The sequence below is a fragment of the Corvus kubaryi genome, unplaced genomic scaffold, assembly GCF_017639235.1.
Source record: "Corvus kubaryi isolate FWS band 111438036 unplaced genomic scaffold, C.kubaryi_AGA036_p1.0 138, whole genome shotgun sequence".
NCBI lineage: Eukaryota > Metazoa > Chordata > Aves > Passeriformes > Corvidae > Corvus > Corvus kubaryi.
This window is the reverse complement of record NW_024580672.1, coordinates 9,005,224-9,018,491: the sequence shown is the minus strand read 5'-3', so window position 1 is coordinate 9,018,491 and position 13,268 is coordinate 9,005,224. Positions and strand designations below refer to the sequence as shown.

Below are 13,268 nucleotides of genomic sequence, written 5' to 3'. Positions count from 1 at the left end.
AGGCAGCATATGATTCACCACAGCCTTGAAACTGCACAGAGTTATGTTTCATTAGAATTATGCTACCAACATTTTTTATCTCTGAGATATTTGCAACAGTTATTATAAACTGAGAAGACTGTAAAAGAAACACTTACAATCAAAAATTGACCAATATTATTTGGCAATTCTTGCCACAAACTGCTTACCCAGAAAAAATAATCTATGATTTTTTTTCCCCACACTTCTAATTACATTTTCACTGAAGCACACTCACTTCCCTTCTTCCTTCAGATTTGCCTTTGTCTTCACCCAGTCTTCTATTGGTGATATCTTTCATCTTATTATCTGGAAGATAGATTTGAATAATGCTTTTATATTATTCTATGTTCATTTTAAATTGCACCCTTTGACTATAGGTATATGACTATAGGTGCCCCTAAGCCGTGTTTTTAAAAATAGTTTTTAAAATAATTGATACTTCATTTTTGCATATCTTTGCTTGTTATTAGTAATTTATACATTATGTATATAATGGCACTGGAGGCAAAGATAAATTAAAGCCTCAGTGGGGCAGGCATCCTGCAGAGTTTTAGCAAGGGATTTTTTCTTCAAAGACACGAGCAACACAAGCTACACAAAACAGAAAAGAAAAATATTTTTTTAATGCCCTTTGAATAAAAATATGAATGAGAAATGAATATATTAACCATGATTCAGCAAACGAACATGGGAATGATTTAATCACATGTCTATATGCTTTATCAATTCATAGCCTACATATCTTGCCTGAATTCATGTGAGATCTCAGTTTTGGTCATAAAGTCCTGTTTCCCCTCCCAGAGGAGCTTACACTTGTGAGTAATGCCACACCTGAGAAACACATCACAGCTCTGAGGCCAGACTTCCCCTGTTTGTTCATAAGAGGTCAAAAATTGGTAGCTGCCAAGCAGTTTCCCAGCTGACCTTGATGAAATTCTGTAACTCTTACCCTCACCTTTTTTTTAGCCTCATGCCCCTTTCAACCTATTCTCCTCTAATGAAACTGTTCATCAGTTCTCTAGCATGAGGCTGTGCATTCAGAAAGGTGACCCACAACCTGGCATTATATAAGTGAGACATTACTAAAATAAGCAAGATTTAGTTGGAAGTGCTCTGTAACACCAAGATAAAGCACAGAGAATTGCAATTTTAGTATGTAATACAGTTAAAATCCATTCATCTGCTATGCAAACTGGTCTCACTATAAGGCCACTTTGCACACAAAGTGCTATTGCTGCCACTAGATGTCAGTTTTACACACTTTAAAATGGACAATTCCCTTAAAAACAGTAATTCTTCGTTCACAATAGAAGCAGCTCTCTATTGTGTCATTCTTTCTGAACTAACCTTTAATTTTAAGTATCTCACATTTTATTTACATTCTCTCCACTTCTCCCCCACCTCCTTGGGACATAGATCTCCTTTATTTAAGAAAAAAATAAAAATTTCCTCTATGCATTTATTCCATTATTTACTCAGTCTGAGACACTGGCCGGTTTTCCCAGATAACCTGGCAAAAGTCTATAGCTCAGGTTGTGTCTCTAGAGGCCAGCACTGAAATCTTACTTTTATTTCCCAGAGATATTTTCATATTCCATAAGGACACTTTTACTAAGAAATGCCAAAGTAATTACAGATAGGCTGCCATGCCAGTTAATAAGGGATATCATTAATATGGCTTATTAAAATTTTATGATTTTTCAGATTTTTACTTACATTGACTGCCTAAATTTAGATAGCTGTTGTTTATACACTAAACCTCTGTCTCTCAGAAGTAAAAAATGCAGTTGCACATTCCTCCTAATCAAGGAGCTCCTTCCAGGTGTTTTTCTTGAAAACAGTTTTCATTAACTAGTCTTAACACAAACTTGGTCATACTGAACACAGAACTTCTATATTATGTATTTACTTTATCACAGCAAAATGAAATTGCTTTTTGTCAAGCAAATCTGTCTTTAATCCCTCCCCTCAAAGAAAAATTATTGAAGAAAATTAGGAGGAAGTCAAATTCAGTATACATTATTACATTCAAATATATGCATACACACACAAAAAGCAACAAACACTTCCAAAGCTGTCCATGCTCAGACTGGCAACATTACAGAATGTAGCTCTGAATTTTTGTAAGGTAATGACAAGACTGTCACCTTACATGCAGCTGTACTGCCCAGATATTGACAGTTTATCTAGCAACACAGTATGTTTGTCTATCATAATGTCAAAGGAATCCCCTCACCCTCATTCACATCAAAATCTGACATCTTCAAGCTCCTACTGATCCTTCACAGCTCTCCTGGATTGTTCAAGGTATTCGTTGCACCTGCAGCCATAACCATCTTACACAAGTGCCTTCCTACCAGAAAGGGCTGGAAAGGAAGGAAGGGGAAAGATGTATTTCAATGAATTTCAAAACACTGCATCATGCAATCAACTCTATCAACAACCTTCTCCAAAGACATCCAAAAACTTTTTTGAGGCAACAACTCCACTGAAACCATCCATCTGCACGATCTCAGCAACTGTAAAAGCATGGCAAAAAAACTCCAAAGCAAACACAGAATCCAAAACACATCAAGTCCCATGACTGCTGACAGCAATGCTCATGACTTAAGAGCCTTCCTTAGAGAAGTGTTATGCCTGGGGCAGATGATGGGGTCTATATGCTGTGTATTGTGTTGCAACGTTTTACCCCATTCCTTTTACCTTCCTACCAACACTCGCTATCTCTTATCTGCCTACCAGGCATCCCCAGGACTGCAAAATGCCCTAAATCCCACCCAGCCAAGGCACGTAAGCCACCCGCACACACACTGCTCTCTTGCAAGCGCATGCACTGAAGCAGAGCACCTCAGACATGCCAGATCACTCTGCATGTACTGCACAGTCCATGCACACGAGCCAGACGAAAATACACAAAACCCATTTATGGGTCTGCAGCTCCAGATCGTTACAGGTTGTACCTTCTCTTTGCTTTTGATGCAAGGCGTCTCCTTGCCAGCACCCATGGTGGCAAGCAGCTACAGCAGGAAAGGCTCAGGTCCAAGATATGCTTCTGCAAGTAAAGGAGCAAAAGACACACCTCAAACATTTGCACTACTACAGCATTTCTCTCGCTCCAGGATGCTGTCTGCAGAACAAAGCTGGTTGGCTCGATCTGCAAGCTAGGAATTTTGGTTACTCTGAGCTACTGAGCTAAGTGAGTTACTGAGAAAATTGATGTTGGGTGAATGAAGCAGCCAGCAGAAATGAGGAAATCAACAGCAGGCTAGAAGAGAACAGATTTTTTTATATGCTTTCTAAGTTGTGCTCTAATATGAAACCATAAACATAAAAACCAAAACACAGAAAACAGAAAAAAGGGGGGAAAATGAAACTAAAGAACACTCTGTCCCTTTAGTTCCTCATTGTATATTTGGCAACTCAAATTCCTCCAGGAAAGAGACTGCTTTAACTTCTTCTTTATCACACATATTCATTTGCAACTTATTCCATTCATGCCAATGAATCACTAACAACGTATATCATAACCAACAACAGAAGCAGTGGTTAATTAAAATCTGGAAGCATTAGTCATCTTCCTACAGAACCTACCATGTAATTTCAAAACTGTTGAGTTTGCAAGATATTTTTGTACCCTTTCCTAGGACCAGAATTCTGCTGCTGCAGAGCAGCAGCAGCTCTTACCTTCAATCAATAGTGCATTTTACTAAAGGAAAAAATAAAAAGCTTTCAGCTGGACCCAGAGATCCATCATCTCAAGCCTCAGAGAACCACATAGCATAATCCCATCATTAAAGACTGTCCCGGAGGAAGGGGAGAAAAAAGTTAAAACTCTCAATAAAAAATTCCCCAGTAAAGGAATTGCTTAGATCCATAGCTTCGTTCTCTACCAAGCTCCATTGCAACTTTAAAAACGGCTCCATGTGACCATACACACAGCACTTGCCTGTGTGGAAAGGCGGCTGGGCTTAGGCAGCACATTCGCAAACAGCATCTTGGAAGGACTGAAAGTTACACAAGATATTTCTCTGAAATCACCAAGCCATTATACCCCGGCAATCTTCAGACACACAAAGTAAAGGTTTAAATGCTCTGTTTTGCAAAGAAAAGGGAGTGAACAAGAATCAAACCTTTACAACAAAAAGCATAGCTGCCTCCACCTCTTACTGAAAAAGTATAAGAGGTGGTGAGGAAATGGCCCTATTCCGGCTGGTCATTGATATGCAGCGGCAATTTGGTGAGTCATCACTACAGCTGATGAAGCCCAAACGAGCCCAGATGGGCCTGTATGGCAATCACACAGCTCAATACAGTTTAAATTTCCTCAGGAATTTGGTGATTTCAGATCTGCTGGATCATCTGCTAATTACCATACCCACTACATGTAGATATGCAGCTGCTTTCTGTTACAGTATAATTACAGGCTAAGTATTAAATGTAGGGGGTTCTCTACTGTCTGAAATGGCATATTTTCACAACAAATATGTCAGAGAAATGCAGAGATTCACTAGAATTTAAATATAGACTGAGGAAATATGTTTTCTCTGAGAACGTGTATGTTCTCCACTTGATCTTCTCTCATACACTTATTATTAGTGTCTCCATTTGTATGCCTGATACAAACTCATCTATCATGCTGATGAGATGGTGAGAGAAAAGGCAAAATGGTTTGGGACTGATGGCTGGGGCATTATTCAGAAAAAACAGATAGATCTGGGCAAACATCAGTCATATTACAGTGAACTCAATATCACTGAGTTCACTGGAAAGTATCTATTTCAGAGATTTCACATCCACTGTAGGTCTGCCTAGGAAGTGTCAAAAAATACACAAACTAATTTGCTCTTCCCAACACAGAAACAGATGGATGGTTAGAATTGCATCTATTAAACGGACGTATTTTCAGCCTGACCTATCCTCTGCTGAAATCTAAACTGAAAAAGGGGGAATTTTAGCATTAGAAGGTTTCTGGACTGAAAACACGTAATCCCACATCTTGGTACAATCCTAAGACTTTACTGGAAATTTTGCACTAAAGAAAAATCCATAGTTAAAAAAGGGTTTAATTTAGACTAACTTAAAACTCTGACTTAAGAAGTTTGACTGCAAGCTGCACACTAGCTTGAACATCAAAAGCAGTGCATGAACTCCTCATTCACATTGAGGTGAAAGGTATATAGAACTACACAAACCATTGAAATCATTTGGTGAAACTGTTTCCAGTACCTGAATTACCTTGTTCAGCACTAGAATGGGCACTTTATGTGCCAAGGTAGAACACTACAAATTCTATTTCTTATTTATCACCAGCTTTTCATGGGTTGAGAAGTCATGCAGAACTTTAGAACCAAAACAGACCAAACATGAGGTTAAATAATATCCCAGCCATTGTTAAAGTATCTTCCACTCAGGCATTGTTATACTTATCTGCTGATTTGAGTAAAAAAAACCCAAAGAAATTCTGTGGTGAAGAGACCACATTAAATGGTTTGCTTATCACTTCTTGAATGATTCATTAACCAGCCTAATTTAATCCATCACATGCCCGGTAAAATTCCAGTTTAACAACGTAGTGTGTGCTACCAGCTTTCTAGAAATGTTACAACAGGCCAATAGCAAAAAGTTAAGCATTAACCAAGATGAGACAAGCATGTAGCTACAAAACTAAAAACTGTTTTTTCATTCACTTTATAAAATATCATTTATTTCACTTCATGGATTGCTCTTGATTAAAATGATCATTTAAGATATAAAACCTGTTTTCTCTCTTTTCAGAATGCATTAGATTATGAGCTGAGCAGATTCAAAACTATGCACCAGCCATAAGTGTCCCATTATTTTCTGTTTCCCCATTGAATAACTAATACACTTGTACTCTGACAGTTGCTCTGTTAATGAATCAGGAAAAATGAGAAATGAAACCTCTTGCTCAGGTGAATTTTAACATTAATTGACAGGGGTGGGACTTCCTCAGGATTAGGATCCTGGAATGTTTACAAGAGCCATGGTTCAAATCAGCTGACAGGAAAGTCTCTTCTGCACCAGATGCTGGGTGTTATTCTTTCTCAGAACAGAAAGGGACAACCATAATATTAGTAGAAGTACAAGTTCAACTTTTTCCAAAACACAGAGGATCTTTGCTTGTATGGTATTTGAGGTCAAATTTTCAGAATTGGTTCATCTGCTACTTACGGATCAATTTAAGTGATCAATTTAACAAAGCACTATGTTGAAAGTAATTTAAATAGAATTTAAATACAGTACTGAATAAGTAAATATAGATATAATGGTTGAGAAATGCCTTTATATAAACTTGTGACAAGTCAAGTTCATTTCAAAGGATATCCTTAATGTTCAAATATATTATTTCTCTTGCAGTACTACAGAGAAATAATATTAGGGAATTTTCTCTATGAGCCAATAAAACCAAGAAGACTTCAGTTTAATATAGTGTGTTGCTTTCTTCACCTAATGGTTGTTGTTATTCCATGTAGCTTTCCCCTCCCCTGCTGGCTGGGGAAACATTGATCTATTTACAAATTGTTTTCTGAATTCCACTCTATTGGTAAGAAACCGGATGGATTTGAAGGCATTTTTACTCATTAAATTCCAATTCCTACTGACAGAAATTTGTTGAGAGCATAGGTAAATATTCTTCTGGGTTTAATTTAATAATTAACTAGATGAGTAAAAAAAAATCAAAGGACTTTCTTGCAAAGAAATTTAGTCTGATGGGACATCATTTTGAGAGAAAATGTAGAGAGAATTAATATAAAGTCAACCAAGGAAATGTCTTCTGTTTCTGATATGTATGAATCTGATCTACTACAATATTGGGGCAAACAGAAATATATTGAACTGAGGCCAAGAGTTGCATTTCTACTGATGTGGGCTTTCAGGCTTTGAATTCTCAAATTGTATACTGGAATAACAAAAGTGTTTTGCCATATGAATTCTGTTGTCTAAAGCATTAAAATTCCTTAAATGCACAGTGTGGATGTCGTATCCCTAGTACCAACTTCCACTCTAAAATCTGTTACTCTTACTTCATACTACTTGCTACTGCAAAAACTGCCTGAGGTTCTGCACTCAAACAGTTTAACTGGAGACGATCTACATTGATCCACCTAAAACAGATTAAGTGGCCTGTTCAAGCATGTTCATACAGCAGGTAATTCCCAATGAACCAAAACACTAAGGACAGATAAACAGAAAGTGAGTAATTGCCAGACAAGGTGAGACTGAAATCCTGTGTTTCTCCTGGCAGTGGCCAGGGTTTCGGGTCTCTGCCTTTATGAAAGTTTCTTCATGAGGGCTTCATTAGGCAGGAGTTAGGTTCTCTGACCACCATCAAAGGCTCTTTGCCTTTCCCATTCTAGTTCAACACTTGGTATTCTTGTTTTCCACAAGATTCTGAGTCTACAAGGCTGTAAGTGCTCTGTGAAAACAGAGTTATTCCCCATTTTGCTGGGACATGTCATGGCAGGTGTACCAGGAGCAATCTGCAGCCATGCTTGAGTGTGCTTCCCTGCCCTCTGTACCAAACACCTCCACTAACTTAATGCAAGGCTCTTTTCCCTCTAGCCAGTACCGTGCTTGTTCTCTAAGGGGAAAAAAATACCTGGGCAAAAAAGACAAAATGGTTTATCTGGAAAGAGTTTATCATTGTAATTCTGTTTTGATACTCTTAAGTAAACTTTTTTTGCACTACACTTTTCATGAAGTCTCTTACTGTATTGGGTTTACTATATCAATGTTGGCTTTGACAGCCTAATGACAGCCCCATATAAACTAGTTCCCACCTACACTTCAAGCCATAGGTCTACCTAGATTGCTTCTGAGCAACTACTGAATATTAAGGTGAAATTACCAAGTTGTGGTCTCTACTAGTATCTTGCCCTACCCCTGAAATGCAATAATGAAAGATTTTCTTCCCCACTTGCCAAAACAATGTCAGAAGAGAGGTGCTGCTTTCAAACACAGGACAGCAGACTACTGAGTCACTGGTCCAAACCCTCTCTGGAGCTGGCTGCCAGGGTTGTGCAACAAACTGCTCTCACAGGTTTATACGTTTTCAGCAATCCTGACATCATGTTGAAATCTGGAGCTTTGCTTAAAGCCCTTCCTCCTGCAGAAGCACCTTTGTGCTTTTTTCACTCTGCACAGCAGATTCATTTGATAAACTCTCACCCTGAAAGCCTGAGATCACCCAAAACACTCACCTAGTTCACTCTCAAGAATGCCAGTACTTTCCAAATGCTTCCCATGAGAGCAGTTTCAAACATCCCACTGGCTACAGTCATGGGCTTGTTTAGTCAGTGCTAACATTTATGCTGCAGAGAACACTACATAGAACATCATGCAACATTCAGGAGCACTTTATAAGAGAGTGCAGGTACCATAATCAACCTCATACCACAGATATATGAGAATAGTGGAACTTAAGGCCTTTCCAAACATGCTGTCTTGCTGTGCAAATAAGATTAGTATTTACAACTGTATTCAGCAAAACCCGGCATATAGGCTATAACTCAATTATAAACATCCAAAATTTGGAAGCACATCTCAAGAAAGAAATGTAATTACAGCTCCATCACCTCAGTGTAGGTAGTCCAAGACTTACAGTATCAGATGTTTATGCAGAAGTTTTTTCATAATGTTTTCAGCTTACCCAAGTTTCATTTTCCCAGGGACCGTGAAATTAAAAGGCTGCCTTTATAGCTAATGTGATTAGAAATTCATCCCAGATCAAACTCAGAATAAATTTTGCTCTCAGCTTGGGAGCTCTGGGGACTACTTTACAAAACCAGGACTGAAATCTTTCATCACAAAATCAGTACTTTCTATCACGTGCAAATTCAGAAGCCTGTTCTGGCTGTGACAGATTGCCAGGTAAACGAGAAATCCTCACCTGCAAATCAGGTCTGAGGTGTCAAGTCTTGAGTTTACCATTTGTATATAGCAACATGCAGTTATGGAAGATCCTGGGTGATAAGTGAGCTGTGTTGCAGAACACATAATTACAAGTTCTGTTTAATTATGGTGTGGGTAGCATTTGATCTCCTTTGCTTGAAATAAACATCTATCAATTTTCACTTCTGTGAAAAATGTTACTACTTTATTCCACCAGGAATTTATAGTATATGCAGAAAAATTTGCTATTCTTAAATCAAGTAAGTATTCTGTAATTAAGAGTGATTTCTAGATCAGTTTCTAGCATCTTTTTTATTTTATTTGATCATAATTTTTAAGAACTCCAAACTGAAATTTTCCATCCTTGCCTTCCAAGAACAGGCAACATCTTTTCCTGAATCATATGAACAAATTCTCAGTTGTATGAGCTGTTACATACCAGGAAAGTACCTTTGTAATGCTGAAGTGTTCCACTTGAGATGGCTGCACTTTCATAGTTCAAACTGCAAGAACTAGAAATGTCACACATTAACACCTTTTTTGTTCTCCCCTCTCCACTCACACTTTTTCTTTTATTTCTTTATTAGGAAGGTAAACAACCTAATGTGGAAAATTCACTTTTCAGCTTTCACACAGACATCAACACTTAAATACACTTAACCAAAGACAAATCCTAACAAAAATACTAATAAAATTAATGAGATTTCCATGACAACTAGTCTTTTTCCTTAAAAAAATAGTAAAGACAAAGAGCTTTTGCTGTCTCTTTAAGCAAGATCCAGCAGTACAGAAATCTTGTCTTGTGCAGACAATCTCCATTTGGACTTTCCCCACTCCAGAGAAAGCTTTGACCTGAAAAACTAAGGCAGTAGATGACTTCTATTTCAATACTTAGTAAGCAGGGAAGATTTTCCTCTATCCTTGGGATATACCATAATGGTTTCTTATTACCCTGTATCCTTTAAATACCAGTGCTGATTCAGGCTGAATGTTTTATGTCTAAATAAGTAGATTTGGTTCCTTGCTTTCCCTAGGTTCTGTTGTAGCTTAAATGCCACTGAAAAATCTTCACTTATTCCCAAAACTGCAAAAGGCCAGGGCTGGCAATTCGGAAGATACCTCTTTATACAGTGAGACCTCCCAATAAAAAATGTTGCCTAAAGAGGCCAGAACACATTTCCAGTACGTAACTCTAGTGTTACAGAAACATACTATAGGATACTTCCTTGGCAGCTATAAACATTCCAAAAGCAAAAAAAAAACCTCTCTGAAGCTCACTTCAAATCCCATTTTTATGCATTATCTAGTCATTTTTAGCACAGAAAGGCTATGAGAAAAGTCTACCCAGGCACCAAATATTTACAGAGGCAGATGTTGCCTGAAGATTAGGATGAACTCCGGATATTCTCCTGTTCACAGGAGGATCTAGGAAATTTTTGTTCAGCAAAGCAACACCATTCTGCCTTCTTTTACAGCAGTAGCAAATATTACACTTCTGCAGCAGAAAGGGGGCAACAGACACTCGCATTGCAGCAGTGCCTCTTCCATCCTGTCATGAACAATGGAGACCTTTGCAATGACACCAGTTACTCAAGGAGGAGAGGCCCCCTCACAACTAAGAAGCATAAAGGTGTAGCTAAAAACTACATTTGGCAGAGCTCATAGAGAGAAAATAGGTATCTGTATACAAGAATCATTGGAATCCACTGGAGAATGTAATTCAGTCTTTGAAAAAGAAATAATAACAAAACAGTTCTCTCAAAAGTTGAAAATATATAAAAATGCACAGAATGTACAAGTTTGTATTCTCTGATCAAGTCCTGATAAGCAGATATTTGCTGGGGTCTTCCTACTTTTCAAATAGCAGAGGAGGCAGTTCAGATGTTACTGTGCTAGAGTACTGCAGGTGTGGTTAAAGTGGGAACTAACTTGGCAGTGTTTAATTCCTGTGGTTCTGTGTACTATATTCCTGCCCCTGGGCTGAGCAGAAAGAATATATGACAAAAGGTTTTCTTTATGCACATACCACTGTTAGACTGAATTAGCACTATTGTAATTATGAGGAACGCCTCGGAGTTAAGATATATTGTCAGTGTTGGAGAGATTTTTTTTCCATTTTCTTGAAAATTGCATCAGGAAACTCCAATGAGATAAATTAATTTTGTCCTTTCTTATTGAAAATAATCACGTTCTCAAACAGATGAAAAACAAGTTGATATTATCTGGAGGTCACCAAAGAACTGATAAAGTACGAAAGATGTCAGAGAAAATCCCAAATTATCTTCCCAACACCCTTGATGGCATGATGGAAACCAGTTTCAAGCTGTCTGAATATCTTCTTGGCACATTTTGTCCTCCCTATGCCAGTTAGGAAAGCACATAGGCACAGATGTTGCAGCTTTAGCTGGATTATGTACATATATATATCCATATATATAAAACATATAAATCAGTACAAGCCTAGAAGTGTCTCCAGAGTCTCCTCCTCTTCAGCCCCATGATTTTTCATTACATGTTAACATTAACATTCATTTGTGTTCAGGACAATTTCTAAATAAGAAAATTATAGAATTAGTCAACCTTGCCCAATCACTTTTCGTGCTAGCCTGCCATGCTCAGCCATCTATGGAATGTCATTAGAGGGGGCGGGGATAACATTTATAAGTGTTTCTTTAATATTGAAACTATGCTCATTTTTAGGGACCTTCAGCAAGGTACATCAGAGATACTTTTTGATAACAGTGAGACAGACTAGGGATCTACTAGTTCTCTTTGAAGAGCAAGGGTGGATCAGCCTCTGAGAACAAAGCCTGTGCTGGTCCAGCTGGAGGGGCTGTAACAGTCAGCTTCATCTCACTAAGTTTTAGTGAAAGTAGAAATGTTTCTCTTCATTCATACTCCAGACCAGCCTAAATAGCAATGGAATATCAGTATGCAGCAACTCTATTTGGGTACCAAAAATCAAAGAAATGGGTCACCTTTTAGGACACATATCCAAATGGCCTGCTTATGTTTCCACACAAAGCAAGGACCGGAAATGGAACCTGTTGCCCAAATCACAAACCACTTCTTCACCAATATCATATTTCTGGACAGGATCCCTTTCTTCCACTCTGTCAGTTGATGTGCTTTCCTGTTGCCTATTACATGGCTGTACTCAGACCACAGAGAAGAGGTTGTTGTAGTTTCAATTCACTGGTCTTTCTTCCCTTTTAGACAATCACATTTGTTAGTCAGAAAGTGCTGCACCTGGGACTCAAAACCAGAAGAAAATAACTTCTGGCTCATTCAAGCAATGAAGTGTGAACGGCTATTAATTTATAATCTCATTTTAGCAGAAATCCACATGTGCCCCAGCTCAGCTACACACTGGGCAGAAAACAGAACAGATGTCTGGGCTCATTTTGCTCCAAGTGCCCAAACTGGAGTCCTCTCAGTTTATGAAAGAAATACAATATTTATTTTACAGTGTGTTATCAATATATATTTATGCTCTCTGCAGGAGGGACATTTCATTCTTCTTGCTTTAGACTAGCCTCTGTGAAAATGAGTGAAAACACAACCTCTTTTTGCTTTTGTATAAGCATGTGGAGCTTCATTCATTACTTCATATGTTTGTGCTGTGATGTCAGGTGGTCTACGCACTATTTCTAAGATAACGAAGGAAAGTATTAAACCAAATCATGTAAAATTTATTCAGTTCAGAAATGAGAAAAGAATAGGCTGAGATGACACTAAACAATGAAAAGTGCAGTACTTAAAAATGGGGTCACCAAGACAAGTAAAGTAAAGTAAAGAAGTTACAAGACAAACTGCAAGGAGAAGTTAAGGGACCGTAGCAGGAGGGTCTGATGCAGCTGCAAGCCAGACAGTTGGGGCTGCAGCAACCAGACACTTGAAACAGCTTCAGAGGAGGCTGCTCAGTGCAGCTGGCCTGGAAAAGATGAAGTGCACTTGCCAGGAACACCACAGCAGCCCCTTGTGCAACAGAATTCAAGACCTGAAACTGTCTGAAACCCATAGAATTAACAACCTGGCCAAAAATACATATTTCAAAGATTTGCCCCCAAAAAATGCAGAAATTGTGTTCAGCATGCAAATAAATACCTTTTTACTAGCATCTTCCTTATAAAGTCCCTTTCCAAGAGCAACCAGTGGGAGGAATGTAGGATTACCTTAGTAACACCACAGACACCGACGTGGCAGCACTTGTGCATAACTACTTGCAGATGTATTGACACTCATCAACACATGACTCAGGGCATCAGAGAGCCTCTCTGGATAGATCACCTGTAACCACCTAAATACAGACAGTATTATAATGTACATATTTA

General features: G+C 38.3%; 2 protein-coding genes across 9 annotated transcripts in view; one reads left to right on the top strand and one right to left on the bottom strand.

Moving 5' to 3' along the window:
* The window catches only part of BLNK (B cell linker), a 94,976-nt gene that overhangs the window by 25,431 nt on the left and 56,277 nt on the right, over nt 1-13,268 (top strand). For 5 of the 7 annotated variants that reach the window (XR_006014542.1, XM_042019039.1, XM_042019038.1 and 2 more), the window contains exon 3: nt 5,797-5,843. The exons of the other annotated variants lie outside the window; for them this stretch is intronic. Coding sequence is in view for 4 of the 5 variants with exons in the window: in XM_042019039.1 (XP_041874973.1) it covers nt 5,797-5,843 (47 nt within the window). In the remaining variant the exon portion in view is untranslated. The remainder of the gene's footprint in view (nt 1-5,796; nt 5,844-13,268) is intronic. 7 annotated transcript variants of the gene reach the window in all.
* The window catches only part of DNTT (DNA nucleotidylexotransferase), a 162,162-nt gene that overhangs the window by 137,211 nt on the left and 11,683 nt on the right, over nt 1-13,268 (bottom strand). The window contains exon 1 of one of the 2 annotated variants that reach the window (XM_042019046.1): nt 2,982-3,239. The exons of the other annotated variant lie outside the window; for it this stretch is intronic. The gene's annotated coding sequence lies outside the window, so the exon portion shown is untranslated. Of the gene's footprint in view, nt 1-2,981; nt 3,240-13,268 lie in introns of those variants that run through there. 2 annotated transcript variants of the gene reach the window in all.